This window comes from Falco naumanni, chromosome Z, assembly GCF_017639655.2.
Source record: "Falco naumanni isolate bFalNau1 chromosome Z, bFalNau1.pat, whole genome shotgun sequence".
Taxonomy (NCBI): domain Eukaryota; kingdom Metazoa; phylum Chordata; class Aves; order Falconiformes; family Falconidae; genus Falco; species Falco naumanni.
In genome coordinates this window covers 35647801-35674933 of record NC_054080.1, presented here as the reverse complement: position 1 = coordinate 35674933, position 27133 = coordinate 35647801, and the positions used below count along the sequence as shown (strand labels likewise).

At 36.5% G+C, this 27133-nt stretch overlaps 1 protein-coding gene across 1 annotated transcript in view; it reads left to right on the top strand.

Moving 5' to 3' along the window:
* Positions 1–27133, top strand: part of FBN2 (fibrillin 2) — a 177992-nt gene that overhangs the window by 139844 nt on the left and 11015 nt on the right. Inside the window, exons 37-57 of the mRNA XM_040580766.1 lie at positions 706–867; positions 1899–1967; positions 2641–2766; positions 3895–4020; positions 4572–4724; positions 8950–9018; positions 9555–9680; positions 10501–10626; positions 11040–11165; positions 12701–12817; positions 14700–14828; positions 15154–15273; positions 18647–18772; positions 19005–19157; positions 19724–19789; positions 20091–20216; positions 20323–20442; positions 21626–21748; positions 22169–22300; positions 23680–23805; positions 26514–26720. Coding sequence (XP_040436700.1) covers positions 706–867; positions 1899–1967; positions 2641–2766; positions 3895–4020; positions 4572–4724; positions 8950–9018; positions 9555–9680; positions 10501–10626; positions 11040–11165; positions 12701–12817; positions 14700–14828; positions 15154–15273; positions 18647–18772; positions 19005–19157; positions 19724–19789; positions 20091–20216; positions 20323–20442; positions 21626–21748; positions 22169–22300; positions 23680–23805; positions 26514–26720 — 2628 coding nt within the window. The remainder of the gene's footprint in view (positions 1–705; positions 868–1898; positions 1968–2640; positions 2767–3894; positions 4021–4571; positions 4725–8949; positions 9019–9554; positions 9681–10500; positions 10627–11039; positions 11166–12700; positions 12818–14699; positions 14829–15153; positions 15274–18646; positions 18773–19004; positions 19158–19723; positions 19790–20090; positions 20217–20322; positions 20443–21625; positions 21749–22168; positions 22301–23679; positions 23806–26513; positions 26721–27133) is intronic.

Genomic DNA, 27133 nt, shown 5'->3' with positions numbered 1-27133 from the left:
GCTGTAATAAGAAATGTTATAATTGACTATCCTGTCATTCCTTATGACTCGCTGTTGGTTCCTTCCCATTTATAAAGAAGAGACAGTATGTGCAGTAGTAAGAAAACTCATAGCTTTATTTCTCTTCGATTCCTTGCTCATTCTACTGATGACAGCGGTTCTCTAAATCGTTGTTAGAGTTTGAGCGAAGTAATAAACTACTTTTCCTCAAACCTACTGCACATTGAGATTATTTGTTTCAATATTAATGATTTTTGGCGGATTTCTTTGCCAGTGAAAGAATTTTTGCAATAACATGATGTTGTTCTGTGATTCCATGGAAAAATACGTAACTTCTAATTCCACAAGAAAGAGTCATAACTTAGTCACAATCAGAATATGGAGAAAAAATATGAACCGCGAACTGCAGCAAGGTTTCTGATATTCTCTGAAGTAAAAGACTGGGAATAACATATACGCTACATTAGAGTATAGTGTGACTTTGGAAGACATGTAAATGTTTTAGTCATCTCTGTGTACTTAGGAAGCTAAAGCTACACTTTTCCCCTGCTATCTCTTAACGTCATAACTATGAGTGTTTTGTGCTTGCAAAGTACAATGTTATCTGAATTCCTGCTTCTAGATATGAAATGTTGAAATGAACGCCTGCTGTTCCTTTGTCTGGATCATTGTGTGCAGCTGTAGTCATATGTGCTTTATACACAGATAACCGTGTTGGCAATTGCTACCTGAAGCATGGACCACGAGGTGATGGGAGCCTGTCCTGCAACACTGAAATTGGGGTTGCCGTCAGTCGTTCCTCATGCTGCTGCTCTCTGGGCAAGGCGTGGGGAAACCCCTGTGAGACATGTCCCCGTGTAAACAGCAGTAAGGAAATGTTCTCTTATTCTTCCCCTGCCTGTTAATATAGAAGATGCTAACAAGGGATGGAAAAATATTTGAAATCTTTTACTGTATTACTATACTTTTATCATTTAAGAAAATGATTTTCTTCATGAGGCAGTGTTCTGGCACAGTTACAGAAGAAAGTCTCCCTGCTACTGCCAAAGGGGTGATGCAAAGGTGTGGACCTGGCCTTTAGACTTATGTGTCTGACTTGGTACCTATTCTCACACTAATAAATCAGTGGTAACTTTCAGAGTCACTTCCCACTGGACCAGGCCCATGTACTTTGGGTAGTTTTGGGCACTGTTTTGTTTTGCTTTTACTTTTCTTCCATTAAAAAAATATTAAATTAATTGCAGATATGCTTGTGTGTCTTAAGAATGGAATGGATTGGATGCATCTACTAGGAATTTTTATCCAGCACTCCGTGTTGATAGGGAAATAAAGATATTAATAATACTTAGAACTGAAATTTGGAGAGCTGCAGTAGCTGTCAAAGGAGAGTGTTAGTGACTGTCGGTTAATTATTTCTAAATCATTCTTGAGTACTTTCAAAACTGTTACATGATGAGGCTTGAAAATTTTGGAGAGCTTTGAAGTTCTTCTAGTGCAACAGAAATGTCAAGCATGTTTTTCTTAACAGTCTCATAATAGTATGAATATTAAGTGTAACACATATCTATCAGTGGTATACTGACATTTCATATCAGAGAACTAGTCAAAATGGAAAATATGTGCCTTTATAAAGGGACAGTACGAAGAAAACAATATGGTGCCTGACTTAAGAGTATCTGAGGTTATAGTAACGTTTTAAGCAGAACTCTTAGTTTTAGCTTGATTTTCTACTAATTTAATGCACTTGCTTTGTACACTGTGAATAGGTCAAGAAGAGTAGAAAACCAATGAGTGTAGGGAGGAAGACTCATTAAAAACACAAATGAAATTTTATGTTTCTGTTGTTAGCATTTTATTCCTCGTATAACTGACATGCTTTCTCTTGTACTTTACTTTAGCGGAATATAATACTCTCTGTCCAGGGGGAGAAGGATTCAGACCAAATCCCATCACCATTATTTTAGAAGGTGAGTTTATTGGAAATGACTGTGATGGCTGGCAATAAAAAAACAGTGTCATCTTTGAAGAGATGTATACAGGAACTATATTTTGCAGAAATCATTACATTTAGTGCAAAGCAAAGCCCTCTGCTAATATGAACTGGACAACAACATGATGAAAAGGCATACTGTAAAAGAATATTGAAGAAGTCAAACAATATTTCAGTAGGAAAATAAGCTGATGCATACATTTTGTGTGTCTCCTTACTTCAACTGGCCTTTGAAACTGGCCCCTGAAGGATAAATCTTTTATGAAAATTACAGCTTATCAGTGGAAGGTGTAAGTTTCAGGAAATATTCATTGGACAAAGAAACCCTGGTTCCAACAAGTGTGCAGGAATGAGGAATTAGATTCCAAATTCCTGTAAACAGTAATGGAAGTTGAACTCCATGGTCTCACTAAGCTGTGCTTTATGTACATTTATGTGCTCCTGAAGAGCTATTTGAACGGGAGAGAATGAGTATCTCATCCATGCTTTAATGAAGTGCAATTTAGAATAAATAAAAAAATAATAATTCTAAGAAATCCACACAACAGTTAAAAACTACTAGTTGGTAAAATTTCAGGGGAATACTTAAAGTATTTTGTTTCTTTTCATTCTGGAATGAAAATATGGTGGGTTTTGTTTTCTGTTTTCAGACATTGATGAATGTCAGGAACTGCCAGGTCTCTGCCAAGGTGGAAATTGCATCAATACTTTTGGCAGCTTCCAGTGTGAATGTCCTAAAGGCTACTACCTCAGTGAGGAGACAAGAATCTGTGAAGGTTGAGTCCCTTGAAACCTCCTTCTCTTATAACAGTGCAGTTATTGTGAAAAACACTTAACCATTTTTAGCCTTAAATCCAGAAGTTAATATGGTATCCACATCATTACCTAACATCTTCTCTAAAGTCATTATCTTTGGCACCAGTGATATCATTAATACAAAACTTGAAAAGCAGCACTTGAGTGTACTAACATTTATTTCTACTGAGATATCTCAGCTATATGTATTCTGTAAACTAAAGTGGTTATTCATGATTTGTGGGTTCTCACTTCAGCCCCTTGTATCTCTTGCTAGTTTCACTAGGCTCCCTGTATTTTAAGTGAGAGAAGGTGTCCTCCTCACAGTGTTTCAGAGTAGCAGTTTAATTTATGCAACATGAAGTAAAAGTAATATTAGTCTTCCTGCTGTGTTTGAGATTTGTCGTAAGTGTTAGCACCAAATATTTATTGTAAATAGACCCCAAAAGGTAAAGAATCTTTCATGGTTTCTCCTAGTTTGGAGTGTTTTAAAGTCAGCTTCCCTTTCTTCATTGAGTTTGTGAGAAAAAAAAAAAATTGTCACCTTTCAAAACAGAGCCTGTGAATCCTGAGGCTCTACTAAGCTTGGGGAAGAAAACTGACCAAACTGGGTATGAAATTAAAATTGTATGATTAACTGTATGTAATTGTATGTAATTGTAAGATTAAAGCAGCAAGACTGTGATTACTGTTCAGCTTGCCTGTTTCTAAATAGAGTACCTGAAAGGTCATTTCTCAGTGGAGTAGTGAACACTGATAAGTGACAGTAACATTCCTTGAGAAGAGGGTGGGAATGTTTTTTGTGGAGCCAATGGGGCACAAGGTGGTCTAGTTTAGTTTCAGTGATAGATTCCTCAACTTTGAATTCATTTAGGGTATTCTCTTGCACTTCACTGGCTGGGTTTAATAAAGGTTAACACTATGACTTTTCAGCAACTATTACAATAGCTATTTAATGCAAATCTGAACCATACTGTCCAAGCTAGCATTTAAATGAAACTTTTTTGTTAACCTAGCATGGTTTATTTTAGTCATATTTCTCAGAAACATTTGCTAGGACTTGGTCCTCTTTTCCCTTGTTAATTATAGTGTTCTCACGTGGTCTCTAGATATCGACGAGTGTGTTGCACTTCCTGGTGTCTGTGGTCCTGGCACTTGCTACAATACCTTGGGGAACTACACCTGCATTTGCCCACCTGAATATATGCAGGTGAACGGAGGACATAACTGCATGGGTATGCAAAATGTCATCTTTACTAGAACTGTCTGAGTATCAGACTGCTTTGGAGCAGACTCTTAAAATTTCCTTTTCAATGAAGCCAGTTCTAAATTTAGCCTTGTATAGTTTTTTTCCTACCTTTAACTACCAGACAGTTAGGTCATGTAGCCAGGAAAGAGATCCCAATGACTGACATGCAGTGTTCAAGTACTGTTATTCCTTAACAGAACTCAGAAATCTTTTTTTTTATTTTCACTAGTCATTCCAAGTAGTAGATTTTACTATACAAATGGGTCTGATGAGCATCTACAGTGTGTTTCTGATTTCTTGGGAATTGTCCTTTTTTTGCTTTGTGTCTTTGAATGAAAACTGAAAATATGTCACCTTTCAGGTGAGTCTAAAACAGAGACTGTAGGCTACTTCAATCTTTAAATTATTTTTAAGTCATCCATGCAGAAGCCAGAGTTAATGAAACACTGTCCAGATTGATAGAGGGTTGATATTTAATTAGTATTTTTTTAGTTAGTTTGTTGATTACTTGGTAAGTGATTCTTTTCTCACATCTAGACATGAGAAAAAGCTTTTGCTACAGAAGCTATAATGGAACCTCCTGTGAGAATGAACTGCCCTTCAATGTGACCAAAAGAATGTGTTGCTGCACATATAATGTTGGGAAAGCCTGGAACAAACCTTGTGAACCATGTCCAACTCCAGGAACAGGTAAAGCCTACTCTAATCAACCCACGTTGTTACTTTCTTTACTCCTCTGCTCCTTTGACCTATTAGCTAAATTTCAGCCCCCAAAAAACCTTTGCTGTACTCCCAAAGCAGAGTGACAATACCCTGCCATCCTGTCACTGGCTGCATTAAGTCTTAGTCTGCTAAATAAGAATAGATATTTCTTCCATATTTTTAAGTTGAAGAAGTATCACTCCATATTGAGTGGAAAGATACAGCTTGTATAATTTGAAGGCGCCAATCATTCCCCCAAATGTAAAAAATAATTCAGGAAGAACATGTGTATTTCCCCTCTCAGCTGCCCCTGAAGGGAAGGGCAAGGGGACAAACCACTGTCACGTGTCGCTGAGATGGATAAAAAGGCCTGGAAATTACAGACTGACCTTCCCATCAGCAGCAGGAGTATGTCATCCCTGTATAGCTAAACTGATGTTTGTAAGATAGTTGTCTGTAGGTAGATGTAATTATTTAGCCCCTTTTTTTTGGCAATGGAGCTCTATGAAATGACTGGTTCATTCTTTCTTTCTAAGAAATGCCAAGGCTTTCAGATGCCTTGTATGGATATAGAATTACTTTCAGTTATTTCACTTTATGTCAAAATATCTATGTTTGCATAGGTAAGACCAACCAGGGTGGTGCAGTAGGCATAAGCAAGTTTTCTGAATGCATGATTACAGAACTCCCATCTCTAAAGCTGTCACTTGGAAGTTTCTGGAAAAGCAAGCATTGGGCAATAACACTGAGGTTAAAGATGCTGGCTACCTGGTCTGTCTTCCAGGATAATTAATTTAGGATAGTATAATTTGGTTACTGCTTAGTTGGGGATACATTTATCCTGGTAGTTCTAATCTGTCAGAACAAAAAGACTGTGTTTCATTACTGAGTGCATTGCCTTTCTAAATTTTTTCACTTGTATCCACACATGATCATCTTGGTTGCTTTTACATTTTCTCTGTTGAAAGTGATGGACTTGCAAAAGCTCAATAAGCAGAGCATTGTAAAAACTTCCTTCTTTAAAGGGAGGTGAAAATAAGGTATAGTTCTTTTTCAGATAGTGTTTATGGAGTTCCTTGCCTGGAATAAAACACTCGTGAAAGCTCCACTCCAAAAACTGATTGGTGGGAAAATCACCAACTTGGAAACCTGACAGTAGCACCTGGCCTTCATTAAAAAGATTCTTACATTTGCAAAAAAAGTAAAGGTGCCTAAACAAAACTAAAAACCTCAGATGCCTGTTTAGTACAAACACATTTTATTGTTCATTGACTTTGCCGCAAGTTTACTGCCACTAAACCCATACCTCTGGTGCTACATCATTTGTGATGTTAGTGTAAAGAATGTATTACTTTCATTCCAAGTGGTTTATCCTGGTGTCATAAGAGAAAAAGCAGATCATTTAGGAAAGACTTCCCCCCCCCCCCCCCCCAAGCAGTAAAGAGGAGGAAAGTGGGACTGAAAAGAAAAAAACAACCTCTTCCTTTTCTTTCTTAAGTAGGAGGAGGGGAAATTAAGGGATGTTCCTAGCAGTCAGGAATGGGAGATGGAAATATGTTTGCTATCACAGATTGCTCATAAAATTATTTCCCATAACCATTTATCTCGATGCCATAAAATTGTCATTATGATGACAACATGATGAGAAAAATACAGCAAAGTACTAGTAGGGATTCATGCAACTAGTATTCTTGGGTGGAAGAAAGAATTATTTTAAATTCATAAGACTGAAGTTCTCAAAAACTTCTGCAGCTTTTAAAGATCTGTTAAAGACAACTCCACTTAGTCTGCAAGCAGTTATGGGGTTAAAATATTTCCTGAAATATTTCAATATTGCCTTGTTAGCCCTTCTAAATGCCTTTACTGTATTTGGAGACATGGTTGAACTTTTTCACCATGAAAAGAGATTGCGTGATGGATCAAACACAAATTCCAAGTGTAAATGGTTGAATAGCTGCACTTATGTGGTATAATCAGTTGTTCTGAAGTCTGGGTGGGGGCTACACATCACAGACAGGGGTTATGATACACTGACCTTAACCAGTTTCCTAGACTAAGCCCAGTAGCTCATTAAGAGCATTATTCTGCTCTGATGAGAATTGTATTGTTCCTCTAAATGAACTTCACATGCCAACGCATTTGCATTTTTTTTCCTTTGAGAACAGAGCTCTTTCTTCGTTTTATATATTTATGCTTAACAATCAATTTCTATTTGATGACTTTAGGTAGTAAAGACTGTATTGCTTCGTTTTATACATTATACATACCGTATATTATACCATTACCATACAGACTTTCATCAGAAATAACCATTCTTGTTTGGTTGGGTTTTCACCCAAAGAAGTGTAAAAAGCTGCTTCACTGCTAAGAGGTAACCAAATATTTACAGAACTCTTCCATGGTTTGATCAGTTCAAGAGTGTTGACCTCAGAGGGTTTTTTTTCTGTTACGTGATAGATCTTTTTGTCCTAAAAAATAATATAGTGATAAGTATGTGGGGTTTTGAATTACTTTTTAACTCACTGATACAGTCAAGCTTTCAGAAAGTAAATCTCTGGTGTGTTTGTGCATGGATAATTTGGCATTGTGTATAAATGCATTATCATACAGTCCTTACCTAATCATATGCTCTTTTTCTACACAGTACAAATAGAAAATAACTATGGAAAAACTATTAAATGGATTGTATGGAACACATAGGTAGCATAACACAAAATGTAAGAAGGCTTGCAACACTCAGAGCCTCTTCTTCATCCTCCCAGACCTGATGTTTTAGGTTTTATGAGGAGTAGGTGTTGTCATTGCCCATGGAGACAGGGCAGTGAACGCAAGGTCCTCTTTTTTATCTAGTATGTGTGTTTATAAATGGCATTAAGCTCCATGCAGAAAAGAATTGTTTCCTAACCCTCAAATCTTATACATGTTCGTATGAAAAAGCAGAAAACTGCTAAATGGGAAAACACCATGGCAGGGATCGCTATGGCCCAGTATCCTGTACTGCAAGAATAACCGCAGTAGGCATTAAGCAGTCATTAAACAACAGGACATAAGAGAGAAGAAAATGCTGAAGTTCAGGTATACTGGATCCTATTTGGCTTCTACAAGAAATAAAAAAAGAATGTTTGAATGTGAGAAAAATATTTTGCCAAATCTCATTCTGAGCAATGACGAACTACATTTGCTGAAATTGTAATACATATGAATGTTTGGTGTAATGGACACAAGAATTATTCAAGTTGTAACCCCAGGGGTTAAACCTTACAAAATTATAAGCTGCTGAAGATCTGCCATTAAAATGTAGATGATCAAGAAATTCAGACTATGGCCAGTAGAGAAATCAACTATTACTGCTCTAGATTAAAGATCATTATTCACAGGAAAATAGAAGGGTCTCCTTTCCTTTTTTCTGGTGCTAGGAGAGATGCCTAATAATTTGTCTGCATTTCAGATTTAGAGGTGAATTATTATCCTAGAGTAATTAATGGATTCCATGCTAGAAACTCTATGTTTTGTCATATGTAATATGTGAAATACGTAACATTCAACATGTATGTATGACATGAAATATGCAACATTTTTCTATATGTTGCAAATCCACTCAAATTCATACACCTTGCCTGGAAAACCATATGTTTATTGATTTTATACTGTGCTTTTCCAATCCTGAAGATCCTCTGGAAAACAATATAAAATGAGCATATTAAACTAATGCTCTTTTTTGGAGCATCTCTTTTTAGAGTAGAGTGTCCATTCTGCTCTACAGACTAGTGCAACTAAAGTACAGTACTTTCTTCAGAAAAGAACACAGTATCATCAAATAAGGCTAGGTGCTGGTAAGTTATGTTTATTTCTGCTGTCTGAAACTGTTGCTGCAGATTCTTTCTACAGATGTCTAGAAAGCAGGAATAAACCTTAAAAGGTAAGTTAAGAAGGTCTAGTTAAAACAAATACTGAAGTGTTGCTCTTTCAAACTACACATTTACTCAAGCATGAAAGTCTGCAAAGATGTGAGAAAAGCAAAGTGTGAGTTAGTGTTTCAATTTGCATTTATTTATTGGCAATCTGAATTTTCAATACAATTGGTACAAGAGGCAATGGCTCTTCTGAGTGGATTTGGCATACATCAACTCTTGAAAAGCTGAGACGACTAGAAGTAATTTTGGGGAGATTTGAAATATTCATTAAAAATGCATTGTTCTCTGTTTTGCTGTAGCTGAATTCAAGAACATATGTGGGAATATTCCTGGCTTCACTTTTGACATTCATACTGGGAAAGCTGTTGGTAAGTGTCCCTAAACTTACTTTAACCAAAAATTGTTTTGTATAAGGTTGTTGCAGCTGCATGATGGTACTAAAATGAACATTTAATATAGTAAAATTCTAATTTCATTCTAGAGTTACAGTGGTGGCAGAAGTTGTGAGACCAAGTTTTGAGTAAAATATTTCTCATCTGTATTTCTTTATTTCTATATTCTGTTACAATCTTTTGCTTACCCTGCATCCTAGTTCATGGTTTTGAGTGTTAATAGGTAAGACGAAAGAGTTTGGCTTTAAAAATGTTGTGGGTCTTATCTGCACTTTTGTAACAGTTCTGCATCTTGTCTAATACTTAGTATTACTCTGTTTTGACCACTTCCTGAACTTCACATGGTTTATTTTCTCTCATAATGGGTGTATGTTTAGATTTATATCCTGTATACAATTTCTGTAAATTAGAAGGAACTTCTCAACTCAGTTTTAAGCACAGTGAAATTGAGAATACAAGCAGTATGAAAAGGCATGAAGTACTGTACTTTGACTAGCTGATCTCACTTTCAGACATTGATGAATGTAAGGAAATCCCAGGAATCTGTGCAAATGGTGTTTGCATCAATCAGATTGGCAGCTTCCGCTGTGAGTGCCCCACTGGATTCAGCTACAATGACCTGCTCTTGGTCTGTGAAGGTGATTTGAAACGACGTTATTTTCTACTTAGCTCCCATAAGCATGCTTGTCTTAAAGCAAAAGGGAACATTTAATTCCCATGTTTCTCAAAATCCAAGAGACAGACTGTGAGCTTGTTTGTAGGGCTCAAGTATATAAATCAGCTTGGACATGTTTGTCTTTAATACATATGTGCATGCACTTAGTGAAATTTGTAATAGTTTTGTGTTAGGCAATTCATTGACTCCTAAATAGGAAGTAAATTAAATGCTTTTATTTTATTTTATTTTATTTTAGCAAGGAAATTTAATTATTGTTCTTAAAAATTCTCGAAGAAAAATTCCCTTGATTTTTTAAGTCTTCTGTCTGTTCTTCTACAGTTTTATAGGTACAGATATTCATAGCATATCACCATATCTAATGGTGAAATTTTGTGTGTCCTAAAATCAATGGAGTTTTGTCGTTGCTATTCAAGGGTCTTTTGCTGGCAAGTGCACCTTAAAAAACTAACAAACTGTGCCAATTACTATTTCAGTTCAAAGGCAAAGAAGAATGTTTTTTTAACGTGAAAACTAATTTCTTCAGGCAGATATTTAAAATTGCAAAGCCACTTCAATGTAAGTTGGATACATAGGATCCTCCTTTATCCAAAAAGCATGTTATGGATGACATTGTATTGATTTTGCTTTTCATTTGCATTTATGGCACAGAAGGCTGAAGGTCAGTTCTGTTGAGAACAAAATACTCATCTTGCACAAGACAGATGATACAGTCTAAATTCTAGGCAGAAGTAACTATCTCATGGTTTCTGATGTCTGAACCATGACTTTTGGTATTTCAGATATTGATGAGTGCAGCAATGGAGACAGTCTCTGTCAGAGAAATGCAGACTGTATCAACAGCCCTGGTAGTTACCGCTGTGAATGTGCTCCTGGTTTTAAACTTTCACCGAATGGTGCCTGTGTTGGTAAGAAATTGTTTGACTTTTCTTGTCTGTTTGAATCTGTACCTAATCAATGGTATGTGTGTGATTCTCTCAAAGGGTAAAAGCATTTATGTTGTTACCTTGTGTATTCTGCTGTTTTGCATAACAGTTTTAACTTTATAGCTCTGTTTCTTTGTAGAAGGGAAGAAAATACAGAGCAGAATTTTTAAAGAACACTCTCAATGAATCAACCGAATCCTAACAGTAGTTTCAACCTCGAGTTGTATAGGCAAGAAGTTCCAATAAAATGAAGTTTTATATGATTCAGGTTTAGTTATGGATAATTTTGAGCCTGGTTTTAATAATAATAACGGATTGTAAAAACATGTTTGTGTAAAATGAATGAATAGTAAAAGTTAATAATGTGTACCATCTGGTTTATATTTTTGTTATAGATCGCAATGAATGTCTGGAAATTCCTAATGTTTGCAGTCATGGTGTATGTGTGGACATGCAAGGAAGTTACCAGTGCATATGTCACAATGGTTTTAAGGCATCCCCAGACCAGACTATGTGCATGGGTATGGAAAGAAAATGCTTTTGTGTGTGGTTTGTTTGGGTTTTGGTTTTTTTAAAGGGGGAGTAGATGAGTCTAAATTTCTGAGGAGATTATAGTGACATTAAAAGACTGATTCATAAGTTTCTGGAGTTTTGTGGATAAAGTATGTGAAGTTGTCCTTGGAGGGGATATATTAGTTTAAGAAAAAAAAATATTATAGTGTTTATTCTTAGACTCTCACAGAAAAATATATTAACCCCATTTTCACAAAAATCTGTCACAGTGGCTTATTTGACAGAGAAGTTTATAGGAGATATCACAGAGTGATAGAGTTTGGAGATTTAAAAACACAGATTTTTCAATTATTTATAAATTTATTGAGTTTATGTTTCATTTAAAAACCAGAATCCCACGTTTAATCTAAAAAATCTATACTAATTTTGTATTGAAATGATGATGTGGTAGAGATAAGAAATAAGAATGCAAAAGTAGAGTGTTTTTCTCATAATTATTAATAAAAAATATTTTGATTTTTTAAATAATGATCATCTAAATGCCAGTTCAAGACTATAAAGAAGTTCAGTGTCTTCTAGTGTGTTCCAATTTCACCTTCAAACAGACATTTGAAACCTATTCACGCTGTATTACATAAATATGCATAAATACTATGCCTTGAGTCTTCTCGTATTTGGACTAAATCACATTTGTCAAACATCTGAGGAGGCTGTCTGGGAAAGTGACTTGTGTTAACAATGCAAAATTTTGAGAGCCTGGTTACTCAGAACACTAACTTAAATAACTCTACATTTCTAAAAAATTTTAGTACAAAATTCAGATCTAGACAATAACGGGTTATGGAAATGATCTGTATGACAAGAGGTTTACCTTCTGTAAGTGAATAAAATGTTACAGAAAGTCCACAAGAACTAGGAGAACAAGATCTAAATATCTTCCAGATCCCCATGAAACTCCAGAAATTACTGTTACTGAAGCACACAGCAGGAAACACTAAATTTTAATGCCTTTTGAAAATGGATGTTTTGATGAGTTTGTAAGCAGTCTTTATAATTCTGGATGTAGTATTGACATATTTACATATGTAAATTGACCTGTGAACAATGACACAAAACACATTTATAGAACATTTCAACATGTTTTCATGGGCTTTAAGAGTAAAATATGTACATAAAATTAGAGATAGTTCCAGGGCTGTGACACTTGATCCTTTGTACTAAGTTCTGAGCGTTAGTGCACATTAAGAAATTAAGAAATGTCAGTATGGAAAACAGAAAGACAGAAAGCTTTGAGATACTGCACATGCATTTACTTTTGTCTTTGCATGTAACTGTATATCTTATTTTAAAATACATATAAAAATGCATCATGTAACATTTTCCTATGTGTACCCAGAAGCTGTAAAAATCAGTAGTATAAATTAAAAACATGACAAATGAAGAGAGAGACTGAGGGTTAGAATATTGTCACTGTGTACAGATCATACGTGAACACATACCTGGGAGAATCTGTTCCCACATACAGTTTTGTTTCTCTTTGCAGATGTTGATGAATGTGAACGCCATCCATGTGGAAATGGAACTTGTAAAAACACAGTTGGATCATATAACTGCCTGTGTTACCCAGGATTTGAATTAACTCATAATAATGATTGTATGGGTAGGTGATGTAATCCAAACTTTATTTTCATTGCTTCTGGTTTGCTATGCCAAGGAGGATGGTAGACATTTAAAACTCAAACAGAAGACAGGTCAGGGTGCTAAGAAAGTTAACTCAGTGCAGTAACTGGTACTGTTACCAGCCCTACTATCATTTTTTAAATTAATTAAAAATATTTTTTACTGGCCAGCTTGAGATAACGAAAACTTAATCTCTGGACCACTGGGGCAACCTTACAGTTCACTGACAATGCAGCCCTCACCTCCATTAGATCCCCTGGGTAATTACAGCACACGTCCTTGACTACTAGCACAGTCCATAGGCACCACTCAGGATAAGTATATATAATATCACGCTACCAGTGTTGTCTCATGAATTTAAATCAGTTCTTTATTTCCCCGTATTACTTGACACTTGCACACAGTGTGAAAGAGAAAGCAGACCAACAGTAAGAATGCCAGTACAACTAATCTACCAGATCTGCACTCCTAAGACAAACTCTGCTTATACAGAGTTTATACAGGCATTGTGATTTCCTGTTCTCTAATGCAGAGGACACCAGAACATCTGACGGGTTTGGACAATTTAAATTCCTGGATACTTGTGATAAAGCAATTAAAATTTTCCTGGGCTGAAGAACAGGATCATAAGTCTCTGGAGATCCTCTCCTTTGTGCAATGTAAGCCAAAGGAGCCGAAGACTTTACATTCCTTCCTGTTACAGAAGGAAGACGGGACCGAGTCTATGGGTTGCTTTCTGGTTCAGAAGAGAACTAAAACATCTTAAATAAGTATTTTAAATCCTCTCCTCCTACAGGAAAGAGAAAATTAAAAACTTGTTCAAGTAAGAAGAGTCTGCTGCCAAAGAATGGCACTATTTTTGCCAAGGAGGTTCTTTGCTTTGGCCATATAGCTGCCAATCTACTGCCAGGAGCATCCAGCACCACTTCTCCAGGCTCTGCCTTCAAGGAGGCCAAAAAGCCCAAGCTGACTCAGAGAGTTGGCCTTTTGTTAGCACTCCTCTTCACAGCTTGGAAGGCCTTGGGGCTTTATTCCAAACTATCTCAGCCATTCCAAGACAACTTCTGGTATTTCTGCTTGTAGAACTGTAACACAGAAGAAATGCACTATGGAATAAACTAGTAACACAGGCACAGCTACTGGCTGAAGCAGGAGGTAGATCTTTTTCAGGAGCTGGTACTTAGTGTTTCTGAAGAAGACTTAAAACCTCTTCAGTAAAACTAAAGTTAATCTTCATCACTCAAATTCAGGTTTTGTGAAACAGTGATGTGTAAGTTGTTCTGAAGATGCTTATCCAATCTCCTTTTCATTTATACTGACACTTTCTCATCTATATTTTTCCTTATGCAGTGCTCCTTTAAGTCTGCATTTTTGAAGTAACTCTACAAACTAATAAGCATTTTCAAGCCTCATTTTCAGAACTGTTGTGAAGGAGAAAATTATCCTGTGGAAAGCAAATGACATATTCTAAAATTTGAAAATGACAAGGCAGGTTTTAGGAGGAAACTTGAGTGCATATAGATCCAGATAAAATTCAGAACATTTTCTTTTCCATGTCTGGACTTAGTATTATACCATCACTTGGCAGTAATTGAATGTCTCCAGATGCAGTAGCTGAGGTAATGCTGCAAGTCTGAAAATTATAATACCCTGTAAAAAAAGTGTTGTTTAAATAGAACATATACCTTAATGCACTTGAATGAGAGTTACTTTCTACTAGCTTCCAGCTGTTCCCATGTTGCTGCATTTACCTTTTCCACAGAAATATATATTGCAGCTTGAGTGTGTTTATAACATACTGTGTATGCTACGTTGGGACTCAGCTCTCACTTAGGGGGTTTTATTTTGGTTTTTTTTTACAGATATCGATGAATGCAGTTCTTTCTTTGGTCAGGTGTGCAGAAATGGACAGTGCTTCAATGAAATTGGTTCCTTCAAATGTTTATGTAATGAAGGATATGAACTTACTCTAGATGGCAAGAATTGCATTGGTATGTATGATACCACATGGAGATGGTGAAGTACTGATGAGCTGAAACAATCAAACTGTTAGATCTCATCTAGGGGAAAGCACCGCAGTATGAGTGCCTAAGTACAAAAAAACCCACAAAAAAACAAAAACAAACACAGTGACTTTAATGAAAACACAGCAGAAGTAACTGAGCTTAGGAATAATTGTTGGTCTTCTAGCATTTAAATGCCTTATAAAAGAAAATTTTAAAAGTATCCTACAGTCTTTTTCATGAATAAGCCTGTTTTGTTACTAGAAGAATTACATGTTTCTAAACCTTTCTTGCTTCCATCTACTCTCCAAAGATACTAATGAGTGTGTGGCACTACCCGGTTCATGCTATCCTGGTACCTGTCAAAATTTGGAAGGATCATTCAGATGCATCTGTCCACCAGGATATGAAGTAAAAAGTGAAAGTTGTATTGGTAAGGCAAGTTGTAATTGTTGCTTCTGAACAATTTAAAAATTAGAAAAAGTGTCTGGTTCCGATTTGGTGGAAAGTCATTGTACACCCTCATGTTTGTGAATGTTGCCCAACTTAAAATCATGGTGACAGAAAATAGGTAGGAAAAGTCTTCAGGAGGATGTTTTAAAAATGGAAGGCAAGATATTTTGTACTGTATTGCCCTGTATTTTGTACATTAACATCATCATTAATGCAAACAAAAATACTTGTTAAAAAAATGGTATTTTATCTTTCATTCCCTTTTTAAAAAAAATTATCATTTATTTTAAAAAATCTGTGTACTGGATTTATATAGTGTTTACGGGAAGGTAATTACTGGCAATTAATGCATGAACTAAGCCTCTGGTTTCAGAGGGCTATGACATTTTAAAATCTTGATAAAATTATGGAGCTTATGGGAACAATTGCTTAAACTGGTTTCTTGTAAGAACTGGTTTCTGATTTTGTATTTTGTATAATGGCTCTTCTATGCTGACATTCACAGGAAGAGGCTACACCAGGCCTTTCATCAGTCTGCATGTTCTTGTTTGTTCATTCAAGCCTCATTTAAAGGCTTGAATATCATTCAGGAGCTGAATGTCACACAGTGACTGAAGATTTGGTGTGGCAGAGAATGAGAAATAAATCCAAGTTACAACTCCCTTTTCCAGCAGAGCAAAGCACAGGACTATTGTGAATTTATTGGGCATTTAAATTAACTACATGGGGCACCTGGCAAGGAAGCTGCACACAACTAGTTTTAGGCAGATAACCTAGAAGCCTTAGGTTTCTGCATGGTAAGAGATGGAGTAAGCACCTCTCTGTCCACTGTGAATATATTAAGAAACCTGGTTTTCACATAAATGATTGAAGTTCGCCGGTGCGATGTGGATAACTGGCTAGCTGAAAAGGGTCACATAGACATAGTCCAGTCCTGGACTATGTCTATGTGACCCTTTTCAGCTAGCCAGTTATCCACAGTGCGACACCCCAGACATGCATACATCCAAATAACTCCCAATAATAAATGAGCAGTTGTGCTTGTGTGAACTGAAGAAAACACTGGTGAGGACATAAAGATTTGGCCTAGAGCCACCTAAATCTTTATGGGTGCAGGAACTGGATCACAGGAACTATTTTGAATATTTGTCTTGAACAACAGGATTTATTTTCTATGCCCTAGAGTTCTCTCATCCTTCTGTATCATGCCACCATATTCAGTTTGCCTGCCAACTTCATGGTTTCTTTTGGCAGCTGCTGTTCCCATATTAGCAGTTATGTTTGAGATGAATTCAAATCATCTGCAGTTGTAAAATCATGAATTTAAAATGAAAGCTTTTGGTTTTCCAGCAATATCACAGGTTATGGACACTTTAGTATCCTCACAGAATCTTTTTGGATGTTTTTGACAGCATCAGTGACTGCCTGAACAGATTTTTACCTGAACTGAGTAAAAGGCACTTAATTACATTCTTTTTTTCATTCTGCCATGTGTCCAGAAAGTTTTCAGCTAAAGTACCTAGAAAATGCCTAGATAATCACATGTGATTATACTAATACTTTGATTAATATTATGACAGTTCTTGCAACATACATTTCCCATTACTTTCTATTGATCTAAAATGCAAACTTTATAAGAATTCATTACTTCTGTCTGTAGCATGAAGGTGGGCAATGGCTAGATTACTTTTTGAGCTCAGAGTGATTATAGGCAGGAAAATGAGAGCCACAGAAAAAGTCTTAGTTTTCATCTAGCTATTTAATGTATTTCTTTCAATTTTAAGGGAATGAAGGGGAAAGGATTCATTTACTTCCACAGTCTGACTAGTCACCTGTTCATTATGGCCACAAAAATAGTTTCTTACAGTAGTTCCAAGCCATTCATTACAGTAATAATCAGTACTTCTAAAGAGCATTTTTTCCATCCCATTAATGCAGCTGAACTGCTGAGCTTTGTATATTAGCAACTGCCACACTAACTGGGAAATTAATTACTTTTTTCACTGAAACAAACTGACATAAAATGCTTCACATAGTAGTAGCCTGTCCATGGGAAGCTACAGCAGAGTTTAGTCATAATGCCAGATTGTGGTACAGTGGTTTGTTCATGTGCTATACCTAATAGTAACTTCTGAAAATGGGACTCAAGGTAATATTTTTCAGAAGTAACATCAAAGAATCTATTCCTCCATCACTCTGCTTTTATTTTCCTTGTGATATATTTCCATTTTTCCTTACTGGTTAATACAGGTTAGTTTTCTAAGATTCAGTATAGTAGGGAGTCCAACCAGTATCAGAGAAATTTGGTGACGCAGCATCCGTGAAGAATACCTGTTCCTCCATACATGTTAAGATCAATATGGATATTAATGTAAAGTGCTTATACAGCCATAGATCTCTTTGATGGTTCTTTTAAAAACCCTTAGTAAAAGACTCGGGAGGGGTTGTTCTGAAGGTATAATTTTTGAGGTTTATTAGAATACACTTTCAGAATTTATTAAATTACAATTAACTCTGCAAGTTACTTTAGCAAGGAAGCTTATATCTTCTGTCAGTATTTGCAGAATAAAATTAAAATACAGTTTTAAATAATAGATATGAAAAATTAAAGGTCTATTAATGTATTACTTTTCTTAATCTGTCCGTTGTCTAATTAGATGCAGCATATGCAGCCTGGTACTGTTTTAGCTGCAGAATTTTATAGGCACTTAATGTTTATGTTAAGTACTCTCATCTTAACGTTTTTGATACTTATAAAAAGAACTCAATTTTAACAAAATAAATCTCACAGTTTTATAGTCATAACAATATATCTTAAATTATGCAATTGAGCAGGAAAAAAATTAAATAACATATCAAGAATGCCTGTGGAAGACTAGTAAATACAAATCTGAATATATAAATATAATCATAGGTCTCTCGCTGCTAATAACTAGCTATAGTTCAGGAACGAAGTCAATCAGCGTGAAAAAAGCCCACCTTTAATGACATGGAATCCCCAATATACAAATTTTTAACAATTCATTTTTGGATGTTTTATGTTTAGAGAAAAATATTTTTCTTTTCAGAAATATATGCTCTCCTCTGTTTCAGCCTGAAAGTTTTTATTTGATGTTTATATTATAAATATGACAAAGAACAGAGAATGGGATTTGGAAAGGAAAGTGCATACCAGTGAAACACTCCAATTTGAAAGAGTTGGTGGAACCTTCAGGCTTCTTTGTCTCTTGCATGCCTTATTGGAGGAGCACTTCCTGCTGAAGTTAAATAAATAAATAAATTAACAATCTTTCTTTACCAAGGAATTCATAGCCAGTGGCATTATGGTGAACCTTTTCTCCATTAATTTACAGATATTAATGAGTGTAATGAGGATCCCAACACCTGTCTCTTTGGCTCTTGTACAAACACTCCAGGAGGTTTTCAGTGCATCTGTCCTACAGGTTTTGTGCTGTCTGATAATGGACGGAGATGTTTTGGTAAGTTAATGATTAAGGAATGTAATAATTTTTTCTGACACATAACAGATACTCTCTAGAATGAGTAAAAAGGGACCTCTGCAGGTCCTTCCAAACTGTGTCCTTACGAGTGCTGGAAAGTGCTTTCAAAATAGTATGAAAAACAAAGACCTTATATTACTCCTTTCAGGGCTAGACAGTTAAGATCTAACCAGGAAGGGTTAGCTACAAGTAACTGTATTTTCTTTTTTAGATACTCGCCAGAGCTTCTGTTTCACTAACTTTGAGAATGGGAAATGCTCAGTGCCAAAGGCTTTCAACACCACAAAGGCAAAGTGTTGCTGCAGCAAAATGCCAGGAGAAGGATGGGGTGATCCTTGTGAGCTCTGTCCAAAGGAAGAAGAAGGTACACACCAAGATTTAAAATAAAGCCTTTTTAGGTGGGAGAAAAGGAAAAGCACAATTGTGTTGTAACTTTTTGATCATTAGAGATCTTTTTGGCATTCTTTCTTAACAGGCTTTTCTAGAACCATTTTCAGTTCAACAAAATTAATATAATTAAATAGACGAAACCACAGCAAAAGAAAAATACTGAGTTGTCAGTTGTGCTGTGTAGAGAGATGAACTAGTAGCCTCCATCTGTACATCTAGTCTGCTTTAGGCAAAAAAGAGCAAAATGGGATAGTGCCAAGAATCCCTGAAGTAATCAACAGTTTTCAGTTCTTGGTTTTCTCCAAGTACAGAAAGGGGAAGGCACCAAGAACCACCACATTGAAGCTCAATGAGTTCTAGAGCTGCTTCCCTGACCTAGAGACAGTTTTACTTTTGTATCTGGCCAGACAGCATAAAGACCGTGATTTAAACAGTTGACAGTTATGAAAAGTGTGATATAGAAGATTTTTGGATGGCTTTAACTGTCTGTCATGGTTCTCTGTCTCTCACTCTTTTTTTTAAATAAACATACCTCTACAGCTGCTTTTCAGGATCTCTGTCCATATGGTCATGGAACCATTCCTGGAATTGATGATACACGTGAAGGTATGTATACTTTTGCCTGAGAATTTAAACAAAACAGAAATTATTTGTACTTAAAACTAGACTTGGATATTATAGTATGTGATGGCTAATTCCCCACAGCCCCAGGTGACAAGAGGCTGACCTTTAATAAATGTGGACCATTATGAAATGAGAGTTAAAAGATTATCTTTAAAATTGCGTGGCTAGAGACAAACAGAATAAGGTGCTCAGGTGTTTTTTTAAATGCTTTTTAAATGCTTTTTTAAAACCTGATACAGAAATGAATCAGCTAAGTGGTTGCTAATATCTTTCTGCTTTTTAGATGTTAATGAATGCCTTGAAAGCCCAGGGATTTGCGCAAACGGTCACTGCATCAATACTGATGGATCATTCCGCTGTGAGTGCCCCATGGGATACAACTTAGATTATACTGGAGTACACTGCATTGGTATGTATATATTTCATAAACTCTAAGAATATTAACACTGGAATTTAAAACACAATTTGAGATGTGTCCCACTTCTCTTCAGTTTGCATTTATTCATTATATACAGATACTGATGAATGTTCAATTGGCAACCCGTGTGGAAACGGTACGTGCACGAATGCGGTTGGCAGTTTTGAGTGCAACTGCCATGAAGGATTTGAGCCAGGCCCAATGATGAATTGTGAAGGTAACCTGTCCTCTTTATTTTTTTTCCTTCAGTTTTTGTTCAGTCCTCAGTATTCAAATTATTTTATTAACCAGACCTGTGATGCTGTAATAGCTAGGAGGAAAACAAGTTTCTCTGCTTGAAATATGTCATTGAAAAAGAAGTCCTGAATTGACTTAAGCAGTATTTTTAGTTTATCACAGTATTTCCCAAACTGCATGTTGTGGTAAGTTACATTTTTCAGGTCTTTTTTGGAAAAGATGAAGGGAGTAACTGTTGAGACTAGAATATCCTCATAAATGGTATAACTAACCATGGCAAAAATGCCTGAATTGCATACCACTTGTCATAACTGAGGCAGAGCAGTTTTTATTTTTTTACCTGAAAAAAAAAAATATTTATTACCCTGAAGTCAGACCACTGGTCCATCTAGTCTGTTATTTCATCCTTTACAGTTGAAATACTGTTTTAGGGTGAACTTACTGCAGTTCACTCCTTTAATACAATAGCTAAGGATATAGGGAAAATACGATGTGAACTGGGGGATGCCTCCCTGCAGAGTGGGTTTAGTATCGACTTACAGACCTGTTGTCTAAGAGTCTGGCCAGTACAGTCTTGAATCTGCTGATACCATCTGTCTGCACAGCCTCCTGTGGCAGCAAGATGCAGAATGTCACTACTGTCAGTACGTGGAGAAGTATTTTCATTCATCTGTTTTAAACTAATACCCTATTACTTTCATTAAGTACCTCTGATTTTTCATAGTGTGGGAGCAGTGTACAACCATTCTGCTTTCAGTGGATGATCAGTATCCTTCTTACAAATTTTGTACTTTTTGAATCACAATTATTTGCTTTTTGAAGCAAGATTTTTTTAATTTTTTTTCAGTTGGGAAAAAAGCTGACTACTCTCATCACACAAAAATACATTAAAAAATGATCATATAATAAAAATCTGAAATAGGCATGTCCCAACTTGTCATTCTAAGCTCTAGTAGTTCCATATTTATTATACTATTATTTTTAAGCAAAGCTTTTTCAGTTTTCTCTGGCTACTCAAAACCAAACATCCACAAGTTTTTGGTTTGCATTATTAATTTCTGATACTTTTTAGCTGACAAGAGAAGCGTAGGTGTTAGAAAACCTTCTTGGTGATTTTTTTAAAAACTTTGTGGAGAATAATTATTTTTTTCCTTTCTATTCAGATATAAACGAGTGTGCTCAGAATCCCTTGCTGTGTGCTTTTCGTTGTATCAATACTTATGGTTTCTATGAATGTACATGTCCAATTGGCTATGAACTAAGGGAAGACCAAAAGATGTGCAAAGGTAATGACTTATGTATAAACTTCTCCCCAACTTCCATCAACCTGTACTGGCTAAAGCATAATCCAAATATTTCTGTGCACCTTACATTTATACTCTCAGTGGAATGTAGCAAACAGCCCAGCAGATGATAATTTACTCTTTCAGAACTCATGTAGAACCAGTATCTAGTGGTTTTACTATCAAGTATACCCCTTGATGGGGATTGTAAAGCCAAGAAGGTCACAATGGTGAAGTTCATCGTTAGCATGACAAGATGATACAGTTCATAAAGATTAAAATGACTGCAATTAAACATAGTTCTTAGATTTTTCTTCAGTGCTTGTTAGTTAAGGAAGTCCGTATGTCCTTTTTCTTGAGAAAGTGCTAATTGTTTTCAGTAACTGAAACTACTGGAAATAATACATACACTTTTTTTTCCAGATCTAGATGAGTGTGCTGAAGGACTCCATGACTGTGAATCAAGAGGCATGACGTGCAAAAATTTGATTGGTACCTTCATGTGCATTTGTCCTCCTGGAATGACCCATAGACCTGATGGAGAAGGCTGCACAGGTAAAGCTTAGAAAGAGGACATCTACTGAATACAAAGAAGCAAGCAAATGAAAAATCCTCTGTATATGGATAAAGAAAAACAGAAAATAGCAATTCATAAAGCACACTCAGGACAGCTAATGATGTGCAACATCTTAAACTTTCTTTTTTTGTTTCAAGGTTTGACCTTATCTGACAGTAGTTCTAAATGGCTAATAAGTACTTCAGAAGAAAACCTCTGGTTTTGTTTCTTTTGTTGTACAACAAAATCAGAAAGTTTTTCAAACGTGTTAGATTTAAAAAATTAAGTTGCCAGACAAAAGAGACCTCATTTGATGAGTAGGAAGCAAAATTATCACAAATAAAAAGTTACATTTCCTTTAGCATTAACACTGTTTATAAATAATGTGGCAGTTTCTTAAAGAGTTAAAACTGTAAGATTCTGAAACAGCATATAAAAGCCATGGAAAGCAAAAGATGTGGAAACTGCCATAGTTCAAAATAATTCTCCATCCTGTAAGCAAACAGTTTTCTTCCATCATTTTCTCAATTAGTTGAGGGGGAAATGGTAGCTACATTTTGGCAGATTGTACTTTCTTGTGGTACATAAAAACCCCAAGAAATTCCAGAGTTCTTTGTGAACAGAAGTAGCTGAGGCTGTCATTGGCTCAGAGATAAAAAAAAACCCCAAAATCTAAACAATAATGTCAGTGAATGCTTTAAATGAAAATATTTTAAAACAATATTCCTTCAGGAAGAGAATGAGTACTGTCCTTTACAGAACTCTATGATTTTTTTCAGGGAAAATTATCTGTATTAACAAGAATTCTGCCATTTTTGCTATGTTGTGCTGCCTCTAAATCACCTGAGGTTTTTCTGAGGTTTTACTTTAGGCATCTATAAAGATGAATAATGGCTTACAGTATCTGTGCCATTACTAGGAAAGAAAATTCACAGACTATAAGCTGTTTGAGGGAAATTATATGCAGATTGAAATATGACTGATTAAGGAGAGGTCAAACTGTATTTAGAGACACTTATTTAGTGATTACAAAGTGAAAATTTGTTACTCAAATTGTGCATGTATTCCAATTTTATTTAAATCTTACTTGCCAGGAAAAAGTTACAACTAGAGCTTCTGCTGCAAGTGTTTTCTGCTTCTAGTTATAAGTTCCACAGAACATGCAAGAATTAAAGCTTTCATCCTAGGATGTAGTGCATAAGGAATGCAATAGGATAGGTTTTTTTGGGAACACCCTTTCCAGGCTTAATTATTTGCTGATTGTCCTCCTCTTGCACATATTTTGCAAATATTACTGCGGAATAATTACTGCATTCTATGATTCTGATATATTTTCTTGTAATAATTTATTTGATTTTTTTATTATATTTTTGTAAAGATGAAAATGAATGCCGCACCAAGCCAGGTATCTGCGAAAATGGTCGTTGCATGAACGTTATTGGGAGCTACCGATGTGAATGTAATGAAGGATTTCTGTCAAGTCCATCAGGCATTGAGTGTCTTGGTAAATGCCTCTTTCATATACATTTAATCTTGCATTGAAGTATAAAAGATGCAGAGTGTAAATTAGGCTTCTGAGTACCTGTCTTACGTGGACAGGCCAACAGTAAGGCCATATAACTCTCATGTTTACAGAAATCTAATAATGATTTTGTTAATTAAACAATCATATGATATTAAATAATTATAGGAATGGGGAGCATCTTGAGAATGTCAGCTGAGTAGCAATCAGGGGCCTCACATAGAAGTGTCTTATTTCCAAAGGACATTGAAGGATATATGGTGCTGAGCAACACTATCCAGACAAAATACAGGTATTTGTAAAGAAGAATCAGTAATTAGTTACCTTAGATCAAAAACTAGGATGCAGAGCAAAATTGTTTGCACATTCAGAGTGCAATCTTGAGCACTACAGTACTGCAGCTGGGCATCTGAATTTTCTGTACCTTTAATTCAGACAGAGATTATGAATGCAAAATACAAAAAACTGCAAGATGTATTAAAAAGTTTTGAGGCAGGCCTTCATTTCAAATGCTGATGAAGGGGGATATATTCATCAACCTCATATTTCCTTTTCAGTATGTTCAGTCTTGTCATTTGCACTACAGTATTAATTGTTCCCTTTTTAGAAATCAAAGAAAACTGCAAAATTTACCTTTTCATGGTCAATGTTTAAGTATATATCTATATAAAGTGTTTTACAATAATAAAACTATATGAGTATTTATTAGTATTCTTGCATCAAAAATACCTGTATATTATGTACTTTGTATATTGTATATATGTATTTATTTTGTATATTATATATAACTTTCTAGGAGAACAGAAATCTGCTGAGTCCTGCAAATTACTGCAGCAAACATGCTGCCTCACACAACTGACTTTCACAAAATCACAGAAGCACAGAATGGTCAGGGTTGGAAGAAGATGATCTCTCTCTGGAGATGATCTAGCCCAACCCCCAATAAAGCAGGTTCACCTAGAGCAGGTTGTGCAGGATCTTGTCCAGGCAGGTTTTGAATATGTCCAGAGAAGGAGACTCTACAATCTCTCTGGGCAGCCTGTTCCAGGGCTCTGTCACCCTCAAAGTAAAAAAGTTTTTCTTCATATTCAGATGAAACTTCCTGTGTTTCAGTTTGTGCCCATTGCCCCTTGTGCTATCACTGGGCACCACTGAAAAGAGCCTGGCCTCGTCCTCCTGACAACTGCCCTGAAGATATTTGTAGACAGACATTGGTAAGATCCCCTCTCAGTCTTCCCTTCTCCAGGCTACACAGGCCCAGCTCTCTCAGCCTTTCCTCACAAGGGAGATGCTCCATCCCCTCATCATCTTCACAGCCCTCTGCTGGACCCTCTGCAGTAGCTCCCTGTCTCTCTTGACCTGGGGAGCCCAGCACTGGGCACAGCACTCCTGATGTGGCCTCACCAGGGCAGAGCAGAGGGGGAGGACAACCTAATGCACCCCAGGATCTCACTGGCTTTCTTGGCCACCAGGGCACACTGCTGGCTCCTGGGCAACTTGCTGTCTACCAGCACTCCCAGGTCCTCTGCAGAGCTGTATTCCAGCAGGTCAGCCCCCAGCCTGTGCTGGTGCGTGGGGTTGTTGGTCCCCAGGTGCAGGACCTTACACTTGCCTTTGTGGAACTTCATGAGGTTCCTCTCCACACAACTCTACAGCCTGTCAGTAAGGACACATTTATTTGATGTAAACAGTTATGTTACCAAGCACGCAGAGTACATTCTGCCTAAAGCCAAAGTCTGCATTTTACCTGATTCATGTAAGAAATGTACCGGTTCTATTCATAGTTGTGAAAGAGAAGGTCAGATGGGTGTTGATACATATACACATGCTGAGGGATCTGAAGGATTTTAACTTTTTGCTTTAAGAGAAAAAAAATATTGATCATTTGAAAACATGTGTCTTTCTAGACCATAGTTGGCAATGTCTCCATTTTAATTAACAAGACAGGTGCCATAGACTATTTAGAATATATCTCTGCAGAATTTAGTTTCCATTAGTACTGGAAGCTGCCATCTCTGCTCTCAGCTGCCAGTTTGAAGAAAACTTGCAGGAGCTTAATGACTCTGAGATTTTGTTCCTCTTTTATGATTGACAGGTATTAACCTTACAAATTAAAGAAACAGAATTAGAAAGGGACAGACCAACCCTAAGGCCATATAAATTATACTGGGTCTATTGCCCAACAAAAAATAGGAGTACCACTGAAAAAGTACTGAGTTTCATAGACACTTTTAAGTGCTAAGGGCTTTGTCATTTAAAACACATCAGTGTAATTACAGATGATCAAACATGATATTTTGGCCAGTAAAACAAACTTCTAACACCACTCCAACTTGTCAAGTGCAAGCCAAACATAGGCAGCCTAAGTGGAAGCTCAGTTTGGCCCTGTTTCACTATTAAGCAAGCTCAGCGGGTACACCCCAGGGGGCAGCTTTCTTAGAAGTAAAACTCTTACCCAACCCGTGCAGGTACTGAACTTTAGGGGTGTCTGGAATACACTTGGTACAGCAGCAAATTATCAGAAGGCACAACAAATCTGAAAGTCTAAGTCAAAATAGACTTCACAGACTAGCTGCTAATAATCTAGTGTTTGCATGTGTTGACAGAACGCCAGAATAATACATCAGACGCTTAACAGATCAGATCTTTCTCTCCTACTCTGTCTTGATCTTTCCACTTCTTCCTTACAGATAATCGCCAAGGGTTTTGCTTTGCTGAAGTTTTACAGACAATGTGTCAGATGGCTTCAAGCAGCCGGAATCTTGTCACTAAATCTGAGTGCTGCTGTGATGGAAGCCGAGGCTGGGGTAACCAGTGTGAGCTCTGCCCGCTTCCCGGAACCACTCAATACAAGAAGCTCTGTCCACACGGACCAGGCTATACTACAGATGGAAGAGGTATTTGCAGGGGTAAAAAAAGGAACAAAAGGGGAAAAGAATATGCTCACATGTCTAAGAAAATGAAGAATTTTCTTTGAAGTTTCTTTGAAGAATGCCTGTGAACAAAGTTTGCTTTTTCAAATGCTCTTGAGAGACCAGAAATTAAAAACACCTTTAAACAGTAGCTGCAACCAGAATACACAGAGCTCTGCAGAATTTTCAGGGCTGGGATCTAAAACAGGAGGTACTAACCAGTAACTAAAAGCTAGAAATGATCCCAAAGCTTTTGTATGCTGAGAAGTTGCATACATGGCAAAGGCAACAACAGTTGTTCCAACAACAGTCCCAGTGAATGCTTTGGAGTTACTATTTCCACACAGAAGCAGAAGCGAACATACGTTTTTACACTGTGGTGAAAAAATTTTGACATC